The following is a 17052-nucleotide window of genomic DNA, read 5'->3' on the forward strand; positions in this document are numbered from 1 at the left end:
ATGAAATACATACAGCACAAATAGTTCACAGTAAAACTTTGCCAGCATCTCAACACATGAAAAGAGGGGGGAAAAGCCACTCAGTGTCTAAGCCTAATGGAGCCAGTTGTGATTTGTGTTTATTTTTTGACAGTTGATGTGTAAGTAGCACACAAAACTTCACAAAGAATATAATGAGTAACAATACTTGTCTGTTACTGACAGTTCACATAGTTGCGTAGTGTAAATAATAATGTCAACTTACCTCTTTCCATATTTGTTCATCAGTTTTATCATTGAGGGGTCTTTGACACTGGACTCAGTTTCAGGGGAGCTTGGTTTATATCTGCAGTGTAAAACATTGTTAGTTTCTCAGAATGTAGCCACTAGATGGAGATCTGTTCTTAAAACATTTGACAGGAGGTCAATGAGTTTTGGATGTGACTGGTTTAGTGGCTTTTAGACTGAAAACAAAGTGATGTAAGTGATAAAATCTCTTGGATTTACATTATTTTTATCTAAGAATAGGATTTTCTAGTTACAGTGATTCCTAACATGGACTGACTACCAGTGCAAAATAACGGCAAATGTTTCTTTTGCTATATTTAATACTGTAATTAATACTATTACTTCAGCTTAGTAAGTAGAAGATATTTTTTGTTTCTAACTTCTGTTTCTGCAGGAGACAGGAGGGGATACTGAACCTCTGGACCGTTCTGTGCTGACAACAATTCCAGGACAGAGCATTGCAGATAAGCTGTACAACGCTTGGATACGTCTCCAGAGCCATGTCAACATTGTGTTTGATAGTGACATGGACAAGCTGATAACAGAGAAATACCCTGGTATTCGTCAGGTGGGTAGCAGGTGGAGTCTTAATTAAAAAACCAAGCTGGTGGAGTAAGAAAAAAGTGAACTGTTTGTGATTAGTACATGGGCATTTTCATGCCTGTCATCATTGCAAGAATCAATCTGATTTTCCATACTTGCAGTTTTTAATTGTGACCTTCTGTTTTCCAAGCTGTTGGAGAAGAAGGAAGGGCTGTTCCGCAAGCACATGATGGGGAAGCGCGTGGATTTTGCGGCTCGATCCGTCATTTGCCCCGACATGTACATTGGGACCAATGAGATTGGCATCCCTATGGTGAGGAGAAATAAAGGGCTGTGTCCTTCTGCTGCAGCTCAGGATTGAGCTGCACTGCTGGCAATTTAGTAGCAGTTTAAAATCTACAGGGTTTCTGACTCGTCTGAGCTCTTTCCTGCCCAGTGTTAATGAGAGAGCACTGAAGAGCAGGAAATTCTTACTGTTACAAAATAAGGACACCACATCTGAGAAAGAGGGGTTAAAGAAAAAAAAGAAAGAAAAAGTTGTAGTTGCTCTGTGGGACTAGGAATTGGTGCAAACTTCAAAAGTAATCCTGTTCCTCCTGTGATCTTTGTTTGAGGTATTGTAGTCTTAAGAGAAGCTGTGATAATGTCACCAATTTCATCCATCCTTAAGGAATTTAGCTACAGAGAGATGACACCAAGCCTGAATTTGAGTTTTTCATTATCACATCTTTGCAGAAAATAGTGAACCTATTGATAATGTGCCTTTTCTCTGTATTTGTTGGCTTATTTGCAGAATCTGAATCCATAATTGATTTCCTTAATTGCTAATTGAATTTTATACCACAGTAGAAAATATAAAAGGGACATTGTTTCTGCCCTTATGGTAGAGGATTTTAAAGGAGAAATATATTTATTTGGCACTAGAGTAGACTGAGGAGATTCAAGACCTTAAAGTAATTTATGCTTGCATTATACTTCTTAATTTTGGATGCTGTTCTGTCAGTGACTTTGAGAGTTTTAAGCCAAAATTGAACAACATGTTATTTCTCTCCTCTATTCCTTCCTGTCTAGGTATTTGCCACCAAACTGACTTATCCTCAGCCGGTGACTCCCTGGAATGTCAAAGAGCTGAGGCAGGCTGTCATCAATGGCCCCAAGGTGCACCCTGGGGCCTCCATGGTCATTAACGAGGACGGGTCCCACACGGTGCTGAGCGCCACCAGCCTGACCCAGCGCGAGGCCATCGCCAAGCAGCTCCTCACCCCCTCCTCAGGGGCACCCCAGACCGGGCTGAAGATTGTGAGTATGGGCAGAGCCCTCCTCCATCTCTGGTTGAGGGGGTAGGAACAAAAACAAGGTGCTTTTTCCAATTCTAAACCCTGTTTTTCCTTCCTTTACTTTCTTCTAATATGCAGTCTGTGGCATTCATCGTGCCAAGATGCAGAGTATTCTTAGTGGTGGCCTTGGCAGTGCTGGCTTAGCAGTTGGGTTCCATCTTAGAGGTCTTTTCCAACCCAATTGATTTTGTGTCAGTGGTTTCTCCTCTGTGCTACAGTTTAATCAACCTTTGAAATTTCTTAACTGTATCTGTCCCTTGCAAGAATTAAAAAAGCACTATTTAGCAACTAAGACAAAAGTTCTGGTGTTTAATAGTGTTTTCACATTGTTATGTACTACCTTGTCTCTCATAAAGGCTTAGCAGAGATTTGAAATTTAAGTCTGAGTATTTCTGTGATGTCAGTTCTTTCAGAACCTGTCACAGAGTTAAACATAGATTGTACAAACAACTTACCATACTCTTGTTGATAATCACTTAAGTGGATATTTGGGTGTTACTAACAGAAAAAATAAAATGAGACTATTCTGAGAGACTCTGTTCTAGATAAGGATATATTGTGTTGTACTCAAAGCTGAAATTAAGAGATTCTTGGCCTCTGCTTCAGCTACTGGGTCATATTAATATTTTACTCTAGGGTGTTGAGGGCTGGGTATATTGTGGGAGGTATCAGTTCAGCCCAGTGGGCTTTGGATGAAGAGCTGATAGATTTGATCCCTTGGTTTGGGGGAATGAATGAGGAATGGTTGTTTGGTGGAGAGCAGAGGGCATTCAGGGCCAAACAGTCTTGCTTCTCTGTGAGTTTTGCACAGAGCATGAATAGCAGAAAGAAGATGTGTGTGTATTTAAAGATCGCTTAGTCCTTTCTGAGGCACAGCACCCAAATCTCGTGGCAGGTGTGTCGGCACATTAAGAACGGGGATGTGCTGCTGCTGAACCGCCAGCCCACGCTGCACAGACCTTCCATCCAAGCCCACCGCGCCCGCATCCTGCCCGGGGAGAAGGTGCTGAGGCTGCACTACGCCAACTGCAAGGCTTACAATGCTGACTTCGATGGGGATGAAATGAATGCCCACTTCCCACAGAGCGAGCTGGGCAGAGCAGAGGCCTACACCTTAGCCATCACTGATAAACAATACCTGGTGCCAAAGGCAAGTAAAACTGCCAGAAAAATTTATTTCTAGAGGCAGTCGATTTCCTTTATTTTGTCTAATGATAAGTGAGATAATTTTTTAGATGTCTATTTACTTACCTCTGAGGTTTATTTCTGTGTTCTTTCTCCACTTGTGGTTCTGTTCCTCTAAAGAAGGCCCAGCACATCCAAACAATCTTGTTCCTTTGAGTCTCTGTGTCCAGAAGAGATTCAGCAGAGAGTTGTGTTGTAATGAGTTCTTTACAAATTACTTAAATGCTTTTATCCAGGGGAAATAATTTTGGGAGCTGGAGGTACATGACTTACTAACCTCACCACCACCTTTTTCTTGTTACTTCTTTAGGATGGGAAGCCACTTCCTGGCTTGATCCAGGATCATATGATTTCTGGAGTCAGCATGACAATCCGGGGCTGCTTTTTCACCAGAGAGCAGTACATGGAGCTTGTGTACCGAGGGCTCACAGACAAAAAAGGAAGAATTAAAACCTTTCCTCCAGCCATTATGAAGCCACAGCGATTATGGACAGGAAAGCAGGTAGTTTATAATTTACTGGGTTAGAGAATGCTGGTGGTTTTAAAGTAAGCAGAATGCTGATAATAAACCAGTGCTGCTAAGGGTGTTTGGAAGGCCAGATCCCATTAACACAATGGCGGTTTTGGTGTGTGTTTCTGAGCGGTAATACCCAACAGACAGCTTTTTTTTCTTTTAATATATCTAAGTACTGGAAAAATCTTTGTTGTTTCATATTTCTGAATAATTGTGTGTCTCAGCTCACTGATCCTTCAGAGGATAGAGTAGCAGGAGGATGTTCCTGCCTTGTGAGATTTTCAGGCTTTCAAACTTTGCTGTCAGTGGAAAGAATATATGCAGGACGTTGCTTTTCTCATTCATGTGAGATTTTTTTATGTTAAGAACTAATTAAAAAAATAATTCCTGCCCCTCATCCTGCTTCTTTATAGGTTGTTTCCACATTGTTAATAAACATTATTCCAGACAGCCATGCTCCACTGAATTTGACTGGGAAAGCAAAAATTGGTGGGAGAGCCTGGGTAAAGGGACCTGCAAAAGCATGTCTGAATCTTGATTCGATGTGTGAATCTCAGGTATGCAACAACTCTGGGGGTTGGGCTGGGTTGGATTTAAATTGTGTGTGTACATTAAAAGAATGGGAAGGGAGCAAGGCAGATGACAAAGTTAGAAGCAGATATTTGGCAACAGTGACTGCCAGAAGTGGGTGATTGAAGAATAGGCTTGGGAGTCAGGAAAAATTCTCAGTGGTCCTGACTTAGGTAGATTCTATCTGGTTTTGTTAGACCATGTCTCTTCATTGTCAGACTTTATAGGTGAAAAAATGCAGATGGTGTTAGAAGTTTCATTTCTGCTACAAATTCTGAAAGTATAGATATGACTTTAACCATTCACCAATATGTAAGCTTTTTAAACTTACACCAATTTCCACATAGATTATACGGAAAAACCTGTAGAGGTCATAGTACGATTAAAATTTCTGTTTTCCTGATTCAGAGCTGTGTTTTATTTTTCAGGTTATTATCAGAGATGGGGAACTACTGTGTGGAGTCTTGGACAAAGCTCACTTTGGCAGCTCTGCCTATGGGCTGGTCCACTGCTGCTATGAGATCTACGGGGGTGAAACCAGTGGGAAAGTGCTGACGTGTCTGGGGCGCCTCTTCACTGCTTTTCTGCAGCTGTACAGGGGATTCACCATGGGTGGGTACCTGCAGCAGTGCAGCACCTCCTGAGGTCTAAAGCAGACATGGTTGGGCATAATACATGCTAATTCTGTTAATGAAATTCTGCAGGACTGCCCTTGAGTGGGATAGCTGCCTGCCAGCCTTTTTGTGGTCTTGTTTTTACGCTGGCCTTCTAAGGATAAAGAGAAGGTGTAGTCTTGAGCATGTCCAACAATTTCTCTTTTCTGTCCTGCCCAGCCAATGTGTACACAGATAATATGTCCTGTGTTGAAATTTTGTTTAGATCAAAACCTTGTGTTTTCCTTCTCTGGAAAGTAATTACTGCATAGAAATCAGAACAGCTGACAAAACAAGATGAAAGAACTTTAAGGGCTTGGTGATCAAGCCTTGCACATCACACTTTATGGTAAAACTTTTGGTAAATGAGTTTGAAAAGCTTTTATTACAGGTTTTCAAACTCATACAAGAGTTATGGAGACACAATGAACTGTCAGCAGTAGAAAGGGACCAACAGATGGCTGTGAGCCAGGGAAAAAAGAGGGCATCTTTTGGAGTGAGGAAGGTGATGATTAACTCACAGGACTCCAGAAAGCCAGGGTACAAAAGCTAGATAGGAAAAGATAACAAGCCTGGGACCACTAGGCAGTTAAAACATCAGAAGAGAAGTGAGACTGGAGCTGCAGTTTGGGATTTGGTGTTTTGACACAGCCATTTAGTGTCTGTGCCAGGACTCCTCACAAACAGCTCACAGGAGTTCAGGTTGCAGTGTTTAATCTGTCCCCTGATCCTGTCATCTCAAGGATCTGTATTTTTAATTTATCTTTTTTAAAGAAGCTAAGAAATGCCAAATTGTGAAAAGTTCAACTAATAGGAAGTTTGATGTGGATGGAAGGAAAAAAGCAGTTTGATGGGGCTGGTCCATAAAGCATTAGTTTGTACAAGTGCACCAACTAAGAGTTTTTAGAGACTCTTAAAGTTAAGACTCCTTAAATTAGGGAGTTTATTTTGCACTCTTACTACCTAGTTGACTTTTTTTTTTTTATGGCTTACAACTTCTCTATCCAGAAGCTATTCAGATTTTTTTTTTCTTCTTGTCAAACTGCAAGCCCTGAGTCTAACCATCATTACAACTTTAGCTGTGACTTTCTTTCCCAGCTCTTCACTCAAAATCCCTGACACCAAATGTGGTTCCTTCCTTGAATTTTTTTTTCAGTTTAGACCATTGTGTTCTGTCTCCTCTTTAACAGGGATTGAAGATATTTTGGTTAAACGTGAAGCAGACCACAAAAGAAAAAAAATCATTGAAAGGTCAAGGCAGAGTGGCATTGAAGTAAGTCTGTTTTGCAGATTTATTTTTTCTTCCATAATGCAAAATTTTTGAAATACGGCCTTGGTCAATCGTGCCTGCTTAACACCTAAAAATTCCTATATTTTACTTTCAGGTTGTTAGAGCTGCTCTTAATTTGCCAGAAACAGCATCATGTGAGGAGGTCCAAGGGAAGTGGCAGGATGCCCATCTCTGCAAAGACCAGAGGGATTTTAACATGGTTGATATGAAATTCAAGGAGGCAGTAAACAATTACAACAATGAAGTCAACAAGGTTGGCATTGAGGCATCTGTGCATACTAATCTTGTTTAACTTTCTCATTAAGTTAATTAATGTGGATGAGCAGTGCCTGACACTTCTGGAGGCTGAAGCTTTCCCTCTGTCCCCAGCTTGGGGCTCCACATGCTCCCTCTCCTCCTCAGCCTTGTCCTCCCTGAGGGAGAAGATGGCTTAATATTCAAGATGCTTTTGAAATTATAAATAGGAATGTATGTGATTACTCGTCGTTTCACTTTGTTAAAGCCTTCCACAGGAATTTCTTGGGTTTATTATTTTATTAATAAAGCTTGGTTTTGTTCCCTTCACTCTCCCACAACTTTGTAGGTTTGCATGCCCCTTGGTCTCCACAGGAGCTTTCCAGAGAACAATTTGCAGTTGATGGTGCAGTCAGGAGCCAAAGGATCCACAGTAAACACAATGCAGGTAATGCAATAACCAGAATATGTTTAGGAGCTGATGTGATGGGTCCTAGAATACAAGCTGTTGGGAGGGGGATATCTGATCCCAGAGCAAAGTTTTTGTTCTGGACTTTGGCATGGAAAAATGTTAGAAGAATGTAATAAAAACCTCAGTGGGTGATGGAAGAGAGTCAGTGTTTATTATAACCTATTTTTGAATTGCTCCTCAGTAATGAGGGTTTATTGAAATAGCAGAACTGCTTTTGAGAAGGAATGCTGCAGTTTATACAAACAAACCAACTGTAGGAGAAATTTCTCCTGGCCTCTGTTGGAGACTGACCCTCTCCTTCTTCAACTTCTGAATAGGAACAACATAAGCTTTGGTTTTGCTAGAAGTGGAAGGATATATTTTCATTTTACCATTTGCAGCACAGGCACCAAGCAAGAGACACTCTATAAAAATGCCATCTAAAATGGAGAGAATGACCACAGCTAAAGAGACAACATTTAGGGTTGAGGTTTTTGTTCTGTTTTTAGTACAGTGCTAAGAAGTGATGCGGGTAATGTAGGGACCTAAAAAATATCTACAGTATTTTTAGTTTCACATTTCTGTGTTCAAAGAAGTATACAGAATGAGGTATTGAGGTAATGTTGAGGATGAGTCAGGGTACTGGAATAACTTTAAAAAACCAGGTGAGCTCTCCATGCCTTTTCTGCCCCTCAGTAGCTGGAACATTGCATGAACAAGTCTACATTGAGCTACAGAGCATTTAGTGAGCATTTGACTTTTTTTTCAGGAAAAATCACTAAGCTTATGTGAACAGAAAGTTGGATGGAAAAGTGATGTTTCCTTTTTTCCTGCCCACGTTTAGATTTCTTGTTTGCTGGGCCAGATTGAGCTGGAAGGCCGAAGACCCCCACTGATGGCATCTGGAAAATCACTGCCATGTTTCCAGCCTTATGATTTTTCCCCTAGCTCAGGGGGATTTGTAACTGGCAGATTTCTCACTGGAATCAGACCTTCTGTAAGTTTAAGACTGCTTGTATTGATACTGAGATTTATTTAAGTCTTTGTATTTTAATAGGAGTATCTGCAATTATAATGGACTTTGTTCACTCTGGTTTCATATGAAGCTTTTGAGGAAGAGCATAAATTGTCAGTGTTGATGCAGTTATTAGCAGAATGCTGATGGTGTTGTGCTTGTGTTTAGGAATTCTTCTTTCACTGCATGGCTGGCAGGGAAGGTCTTGTGGATACAGCTGTCAAAACCAGCCGTTCTGGGTACCTGCAAAGGTAAGAGGCCTGGTTTAGAATTGGAGCCTTTAAAAGGCCCTTTTGTTGGTTGTTTGATTTTTCTCTTTTTTCTGAGAAAGTTCTGTCTACTGTAAGTGCCTGTATTGCTTAGATTAACTTCACTGTATTTGATTTTTATAAAATAGTCTGAATGCTGTTTGTTGTAAGTACAGTTTTTTAGAGATCTACATCAACTGGAACATTAAAATTTCAAACTCACTTCTGGCACATATCAGCAACAGCGTCTCTTTTTGCAGAAATCTTTTTTCCTGGTACAAATACATAAATGTACAACTTCAGGCAGCTCTAGTTTTTCTTGGCCACGTTGAGTGGCTCTTGCCTTTAGTCAAGCAACACCTCCAGTATATATAGAAGAAGATGGGACTTTTTAATTGTGTCAGAGGGTAGTGAGTTCTAAAATAGGGATGCCCCTTTCTGTGAGAAAACTGTTAAAGCATGACAGCAGAAATGGAGGGTAATGTACTGTTTCATTTTAAGTCAGATGAATGCAAGGAAACTGGAGGGAGCAGCATGCTGAAAGCTTTACAAATTAAACATTTCACATTAGTGTTGTGTCTATAGGATTTTGGCTTCCAGAATTCCTGACCAGCCCTTAAGTAGACTGAAGATGTTGATGAAAACAGTGTTTTTGTGTTAGAATTGTATAATTCTTGTTGTTTTTTAGCCTCTTAACAACATTTTTCTTCTCTTTTGTTTTTTCCCCATTTTTTCCCCCTCTGGAATAGGTGTATCATAAAACATTTGGAAGGACTGGTGGTTCAGTATGACCTGACTGTACGAGACAGTGATGGCAGCGTGGTGCAGTTTCTGTATGGAGAAGATGGGCTTGATATCCCTAAAACTCAGTTCTTACAACCTGAGCAGTTCCCTTTCATTGCAGAAAACTATGAGGTAGAACACCTAAATCTTAACTATTTATGAGGGGTGATGGAGAGACTGAAACACATGGTTAACATCTGGTATATCTGTCAGGGATCCAGTGGCAACACTTGTTTGTCTCAGTTACTTTCAGTCTAATGTACAATTTTATTTGCCATTCAATTCAAAATATGGAAGCAGTCTGAAGTCTGCAGCATGATTTAAGCAGTCTCAATTTCAGCAGAGCACCAAGCACTGTCTGTTCTAACTCTGCACTTGAATTCAACAAAGTCTGTTAAGTTTGATTAACTTTTACCAGTGTCACAACTCCTTAAATCACGCTGGTGATAATAGCATAAAGTTATAAGTATTTTGTCTCAGTTTGGTTGAAAACCAAATTTGAAAATTGCTTTACAGCAATGACAGCAGGTGACCTTCTCAGTTTGCTTTGCCTTTTCTGGTATAGTGAAGATAGGATAGAAAGAAGAATGATCATACCAATTACTTTCTTACAGGTAATCCAGAAGACAAACCATCTGGATGAAGCTTTAGCAAGGATGGAGTCTCACCAAGCTAACCAGCAATTCAAAGCCATCAAAAAATGGCGAGCCAGACACCAAAACTCTGTGCAAAGAGAAGGAGGCTTCCTGTTGTTTTCCCAGAAGAAGTTGGCGAGTTTGAAAGCACAGCTTCCAGGAGGTGAAATAAAGAATGGAAGAGATCCTGCTACTTTACAGGTAACACAGAAGCAGTTGAACTGACCAAACCCTTCAAAAGAAGTTACAGAATTCAGTATCTTTTGTTTAATTGCTCTGTGTATCCCAAAGGGTTTCACAGTCTAACTAAACCAGTTACCTTTTAAAGGAATCATGTCAACTATGTGGGTGATAAGCTGAGATGTGTTAAAGTCTGAGGGCCCTAGTGCTGGGGAAAGGGCTAAAAACTGAGATAAATGTGTTGCTAGAAATGTCTTTTTAGGTCATGTTTGTGAATGGATTGGGGTTTTGTTTCTGTTTATTGGTGGGTTATTTGGCTTTTCTTTCATGTACACAAAGTAAATCTCTCTTGCATGGACAGCTGTCTGCTACCTGGATGAGAGCCTTTTTGAATATTATAGATCAGAGAGCTGAGCCAGCCCTGCCTAGTTTTTCCAAAAAATATCTTGCTTAAGCCTCTTGTCCATCACGGCACTGGTCTCTATGACATGGCTTCTAATGAAGATGGTGTATGGACACAAAATGCAGACAGATCCTGCTTCACAGCCTTGCTGTCTTGAGGAATTTATCCTGGTGGAACTTGGGCAGTTAGCATGAAACTCCAGGTTGAAGGTGTTGGGAGATGACTCTGTGAGCTTGTCTGCAAAAGCTGTTTTTCCTAATCAGAGGTTCATTTATTTAGCTGTACTGAATTTGTGTTGCTCTTGACACTTTTTGATAATAAGCTCCTTTTTCATGCCAGCTTTGGATAGGTGAGGTGAGAGTCAGCTACACGCAAAAGTTTAAGTGTATGAGGGTGTTCACTTCCAGTTAAAATCATTCTTTAAGGCCATATTTCATTGCTTTCTGTAGTAATTACTATGGATACATAAGTTGGGGTGTATTTAGGCATGTAAAGAATGTTGAAATTATTTGTCTTCAAAAGTGTTAAGTATCAGAAAAAGGAGAACACCATATTTGTAGCTGAGCTCTTTGCTGTGTTGTGTACACCCTTACATTCTGCACAGGTTTCCTCCTTCACTGCTGCTTGATTGCTTGTGGTCTTCCTGTGGATAAACCAGCCAGCTTAAAAAACTTCTCTTACTTTCAGTTGTTGAAGATGTGGTATGAGCTTGATGAGAAGAAACAAAGGAAGTATCTGAAGAAAACAAATAAGTGTCCTGACCCAAGCCTTGGGGTTTGGCGCCCAGATACTTATTTTGCATCTGTTTCAGAAACATTTGAAAATGGAGTTGAAGGCTATATCAATAAATGGGAATCTGAGAACAGCCGGAGTTACATGCACTCAGCACTTTCTTCTGATAGGTAAAAACCTCTGAGTGTCTTTGCAGTGAGCCAAAACCCAAAATACCCTTTTAGAGCAAGTTTGCTAAAACTGAAAAGTCTTTACCAAGCCTTGTTTCTGGTGTGGCCTTTGTGAATCTAAGTAGAGGGTTTCAAAATGGTTCTTGAAAGCCAAACGTGCTTAGTGTGCAGTGGAGAGGTTCTGGTTATCTCTTCCTTCCAAACCTGAACTTTCCATGCTGCTGAGGGCTTTAGCAAAGCCTCTCTGGAACAACAGCAATGCATTGCTGTCCCTATGTATATAAAATAATAGTTTCATAGTGTTATTGAAAAACAAAGTATGCTCTTGATGCACCTTGGAGTTATCAAGGCTGTTAGGAAGTGCAAGTGGGAGTAAATGGTCTCTCTTTTGACATTCTGGGAATTGGCAGCAGAACTAAAATACAGTTTGGCCAAGGCCCCCAGTTCTGTGTTAATGGGCTGTGTTTGTCAGATCAGATGGAGGTAGACAATTTTATGGTTTCTGGAGCATATTTATCTGTAAGCTACCAGAGGAAATTGTCTCAAAGATGTAACTGAGCAATGATTCATTATTTTCTGAGTTTTTTATTTTGTATGTTGAGATAAACCTCTCATTTCCTGTCTCCAGATTGAAGGATCTGTTGTATTTAAAGTGGCAGCGCTCTCTTTGTGACCCAGGAGAAGCTGTGGGGCTTCTTGCTGCTCAGAGTATTGGGGAACCTTCAACACAGATGACTCTGAACACCTTTCACTTTGCTGGCAGAGGTGAAATGAATGTCACATTGGGTATTCCAAGGTGAGAAGGCTGTGTCCTCAATGGGCCCTTTATTTTAGGCACTTAGGTTTATAATTGTGCTAGATACACTAGCAGGTATATGTGTGAATACTGAGGGTGAGCAGTCCTTCAGTGGCCTTGTAGATTTTGCCTGCTCAGAATACTTTACTGTTTTACAATTTTACAGTTATTTTGGTTCTTTTTCCAGATACTCAGTATCTGTGAAGTATATCTAATATCTGATCTGATATACAGCAAATCATGAGTTTATTTGGAATAATGTGGGTCCTTACCTGGCCTCATGTGGGCATGTGGGATGCCTTAGGTGGGAGGGCATTGTGTTGCTTCAGAGAAGCAGAGTAGGGGAAGAAAATACAAGGAAGCATCCATCATGCATCTGTAGGAAACAGACCTCATTAGTCCTTCTGTTCTTGGAACAATTTATTATCATCTATTCTCATAACTGGGGCAGTAATCCAGCTGAGGCAGTGGGGCTGCTGTTGTGCTGTGCCTGGTGAATCAGAACAGAGAAAAGGAGCAGTGCCGTGTAACCACAGCTCTGGGTGCACATGGCTTTGGTAGAACTGCCAGTTGCTGCATTCTGCCTGATGAAATAACCTAGATAATGACTTGATTTGCATAGTGCTTTTTTGGCTTAATTGGAATGATTGTTCTTTGTTTAAAGGTTGCGGGAAATACTGATGGTGGCCAGCTCAAACATTAAAACCCCGATGATGAGTGTTCCTGTGCTCAATACCAAGAAAGCTCTCAAAAAGGTGAAACAGCTTAAGAAACTGCTCACAAGAGTGTGCTTGGCTGAGGTGAGCCTCCTTTTCAGCGCATATTTTGAGAGTCAGCAAAACAAACTCTCCTCTTTGAGCTCATCAGGAGTTTACTATGCCATAATCTTTGGTCTTTGTCCTTTTGCTCAAGCATATTTTCCTGTCTGTAGAATTGGAGGGATTCTTTTGTGTCTTTGAGACAAGCTAATCTGGCTGTGATTGACATAGAGCTCAGATAAATACCTTTCTATCTGTCCCCCACCCCTTCCTAATCTCACACAGATGGCTGTGCTCAATAGAAGCAGAACATACATCTCTGTGGAGATTTAATACACTGGGATGTGTTCTGTGTTCCCTCTCTTCCTGACTGTGCACCCTTGTGCTCTCCTACATGCCCTCCTCCTTCTATTTTTTCCACTCTTGTGAGTTGAAAGCAGTAAGAATCAGGTTAAGACTTAGCTGTGTGCTGGAATACTGTCCTGCTCTGTGAGCATGGTCTGTAAAATGAAGCTGTAGGCCCCCTGAGAATGGTAATCTCTTGTGAAGGAGTTGGGTGGGAGATGAGGCTGTTCTTCAGTATTGTCTGAGTTAATTGTTGGGAAGACATAAGTCAAGAGGTGCAGTAGGGTACAGTCCTTTTGCCCAGGAGCAAAGCCTCCAGAAAAGTTTGCCCCTTAGCCTTGTGTAATTCTGGTTTCCTGTGAAAACCAGAACTGCAGGAAACAAAGGAAATGTCTTAATCAAAGGAGTAACATTCCTACTTGGGAATGTTTTGTAGGTCTTGCAGAAAGTGGACATTGAGGAATCCCTGCATGTGGAGCACAAGCTGAACAAGCATCGCCTCTACAAAATCAAATTCCATTTCTTGCCCCATGAATATTACCGGGAGGAGAAGTGTGTGAAGCCCAGGCAGATCTTGCACTTCATGGAAACAAGGTGAGTTTGCTTTCAGATACTTTAATATTTGCGCTTCTTTTGCCTTTTTGTGGGCTTTGCATGTGGTTGATTACAGTTGGTGTGGCTTTTAGAGCAACAGTTCCAGCAGAGTTGCTTTTATGTCTTGAATAAAATTGACAATTTTTTTATTCAAGTCCAGTAATGAACCATCTCTTCTGAAGGTCAATTTGATGTGCAGATTTTATATCCAGATGAGTGTATAATTTTATGGTTTGGATGCACAGCTACATCTGTGGCAGTAACAGAGCTCATACCAACCTTTTGATTCCTAAATGAATGAGAAAGGGCTGAGAAAAATTATTTGCATTATCCTATAAGTACTTTTGCATCCAGCAGGGAATAACATCTTGTTATGAATTGACTGGCTTGTTAACAAAAATAAACGTCAGATTTTCTGTGGCACTGCTGAGCTTTGACATTCTGAGTTGCTTCTTCTGTCAGGTTCTTTAAAGTTCTTCTGGAAGCAATTAAAAGGAAGACTACAAAGATGGCATCTTTTAATGAAGTCAGCACTCGGAAGACAACTCGGAAGGATTTAGATGATGACCAAGACAAGGTATCAAAAAACACCACCTGAAAAACACCTCACTTCTTTCACTGTTGTTGAGAACCAGAATTGGAAAAGTGTAGCATGGTTCAGTGCACACAAAATGCGTGAATACTAAATTACTGCTTAAATACTTCATACATAAACTGTCTTTGCATTCTCATAAAATTAAGAAGAAAATTGAAGTTTTTGTGTATTAAATCCTCATTTGCTTAAGACCACTCTGAAAATGCTTGTTCATTTTAGGTTCTTTGGGACAAAATCATATCACTGTTCTTGCTCACAGATCAGGGTCCTGTGGGAGCAGTGGTTGTCAAAACTTTGGGGAAGGTCCTTTGTTTATTGAAATGTTTCTGCATGTTCCTTATGCCACTCATCTCCCATCAAGGACTGTCAAAATAGAATGACAGTTTATCTATCTTGTAGACATTCACCTTGTTAAATCTTGAAGTTATCAGGAGTGTGAGTTCATTTTTTAAAGTAGTGGACATACAGAAATTAATTTGTAAAGTAGAGCATTGAACAAGACATTGTGAAATTCCAGATGTTTGGCTGGAGCCTTTTGGTGCTGTTGGTACTGACTAGCAGTCAGCCTGGTGATCTGTCTGTCATGGATTTTTAGACACTGAATAGTCTGGAAGCTGTAGCAGAGGAAGAAGAGAACATTGTTGATGCAGAAGCTGATGAAGGGGATGGTGATGCTACAGAAACAAAGCGGAGGAAGAACCAGGAAGAAGAGGTAATGACTTTATAGGTGCTCAGCACTGCTCTTTAGTTCCCTATTTCTTCTAGGTTAGACTTGAGAAGGAAAACTTCCATTGAAACAGAATGCTGAAAAAAACCAAACCCCCCTTGAGAGGAGATAGCAAAGTGTCAGCTTTGGGCTGAAGAGTTTTCATTTGGCTCTTTTCAGAAGCCTTGTTCTTCAGCCATTTGAGTGGATGTGTCTGGAAATCAGGCTGTGCTGAAGTTCACCTTAACTTTACCTTTTGCTAATTTCATGCTATTAATTGTTTTTAAAACTTTACTATGGTCCTTAAAAAATAGTCTCCCTGCATGTTTCTCTGTGTTTGGTATATCATAATTAGCTCTTAAAAGATGGAGTGCTGTAATTTCAGCAAGAGGATGGGGTAATTGAAAATCCTGAGGGAATCCCATCATCAGAGTTGGATTATGGGAAGAAATTAGACTTTCTCAGGGAGAGCAAACTAAGTTCTGGTACAGTCTCAACATCCTGTAGCATCCTGGACTGTGCTGAGAAATTATGGTAAGATTATGAAGAAATAAAGACTAAACTGAATTTGTTGCATTATTTTCTTTACAACAAAATCACATTTTCTTTGTGCCATAGGGGCAAGATCCTTGCAACTCAGCAGTGAAGAGCATTCCAGAATCAAATTGGGACTTTATTAAATTAAATTAAATTCATGGTGTGCTGTGTCTCTGTACAGATTCTGGCTCAGATAAACATAATGTTATTTCTTTGCAGGTTGATTATGAGAGCGAAGAAGAGAATGGGGAAGAAAACATTAATGAGAACCCAGAAGATGAAGAGGCTGAATCTGAAAAAGAAGAAGGGACTCCTGGTGTTGAAGAAGATCAGAACAGAGCAGAGGGTGAAGATTCTCAGCATCTTTCCTTTGTGTCTCAGACTAAAAAAGGGAAAGATCGATTGCTTCAGTCAGCAGAAGTGCGAGTGAGCGCTGTTGTGGAGAGCCACCCATCCATACAGGATTACACCTTTGACACCGAAAATGAGCTTTGGTGTGAGGTAAGGTGGAACATCTTTGGGTGGTTGCACAGTGGTTGCCTGTAGCTCCCATAACAAATGGTTTCAGTGCAGTGCTGCTGTTCTGTATCAGCAGAAAGCGTCACTACAAATGTATTTTTGGATGTCATTTTTAGTAATTTCTTATTTTCAGAATACCTCATGTAACTTTTTCTGAGAAGAATTTTTTGACAGGTTTATTGTGTTTTAATCTTCTAGTATATGATGGTCAGCTGTGTAGCCTTTGATGAATAAAAGCAATGGCTGAACTGTTAAAAAATGTAAACATCTTAAAAAACAAATAAAAACCTCAACAAGCATGTACCTGTACCACTCCATAAAAAAAAACAAAAGCCATCCAAAAAAGCTGGTTTTGTAAGTTCAGAGACCTCAAAAGCAATGTGGATGAACAATCCTGGGATAGGGAGTTCACATGACCATCATTCACCTCTAATTCCAGTCAGACATTTCTGTTCCTTAACACACAACGAGGATAATTCCATTTGTCAGCTTTTTGTCTGAAGAGTGCTGGTTATTGAGCCTGGTGTTCAAGCCTCCTTACACTGTGTTGGTTTTTTTCCCATCAGGTTTCCTTGGCATTGCCACTGACCAAGGTATACTTTGACCTCTCCTCCCTACTGGGGTCCCTGGCGCGCAGCACGGTGATCCACGAGGTCAAGGGCATCACACGCTGCCTGCTGAATGAAAGCACCAACAAGGAGGGAGAGAAGGAATCTGTTCTCCAGACAGAAGGGATAAACCTGGCAGAGCTCTTCAAATACTCTGATGTGTGTAATCTATTTCTAATCCCAGACTTCAATGCTCTTTTGAGTTCTGGTGGATGATGGATGTCATTTCAATTTCTCCGGGGTGATGTGTAGCCTTTTCAGCTCTTGAACTGTTTTCCTCCTCCTTTTTATCTCCAGGTGTATTCAGTGGATTCTTTTCTCAAGGGCAACTTGCAAATCAGAGTTTGTGCAGCAGCCAGGGCCTAATGACAGATGATTTCACA

General features: G+C 40.6%; 1 protein-coding gene across 1 annotated transcript in view; it reads left to right on the forward strand.

Annotated features, from left to right (window-relative positions):
* The window catches only part of POLR1A (RNA polymerase I subunit A), a 29214-nt gene that overhangs the window by 6724 nt on the left and 5438 nt on the right, over positions 1 to 17052 (forward strand). The window contains exons 10-31 of the mRNA XM_021535719.3: positions 662 to 835; positions 1001 to 1123; positions 1882 to 2109; positions 3043 to 3297; positions 3643 to 3834; positions 4260 to 4403; positions 4845 to 5028; positions 6260 to 6342; positions 6455 to 6613; positions 6944 to 7042; positions 7890 to 8042; positions 8229 to 8311; positions 9058 to 9223; positions 9706 to 9927; positions 10997 to 11211; positions 11840 to 12007; positions 12672 to 12807; positions 13547 to 13704; positions 14167 to 14281; positions 14895 to 15011; positions 15762 to 16043; positions 16628 to 16828. Coding sequence (XP_021391394.2) covers positions 662 to 835; positions 1001 to 1123; positions 1882 to 2109; positions 3043 to 3297; positions 3643 to 3834; positions 4260 to 4403; positions 4845 to 5028; positions 6260 to 6342; positions 6455 to 6613; positions 6944 to 7042; positions 7890 to 8042; positions 8229 to 8311; positions 9058 to 9223; positions 9706 to 9927; positions 10997 to 11211; positions 11840 to 12007; positions 12672 to 12807; positions 13547 to 13704; positions 14167 to 14281; positions 14895 to 15011; positions 15762 to 16043; positions 16628 to 16828 — 3657 coding nt within the window. The remainder of the gene's footprint in view (positions 1 to 661; positions 836 to 1000; positions 1124 to 1881; positions 2110 to 3042; positions 3298 to 3642; positions 3835 to 4259; positions 4404 to 4844; positions 5029 to 6259; positions 6343 to 6454; positions 6614 to 6943; positions 7043 to 7889; positions 8043 to 8228; positions 8312 to 9057; positions 9224 to 9705; positions 9928 to 10996; positions 11212 to 11839; positions 12008 to 12671; positions 12808 to 13546; positions 13705 to 14166; positions 14282 to 14894; positions 15012 to 15761; positions 16044 to 16627; positions 16829 to 17052) is intronic.

The sequence above is a fragment of the Lonchura striata genome, chromosome 4 (assembly GCF_050655825.1).
Source record: "Lonchura striata isolate lonStrDom1 chromosome 4, ASM5065582v1, whole genome shotgun sequence".
In the NCBI taxonomy this organism is placed as follows: domain Eukaryota; kingdom Metazoa; phylum Chordata; class Aves; order Passeriformes; family Estrildidae; genus Lonchura; species Lonchura striata.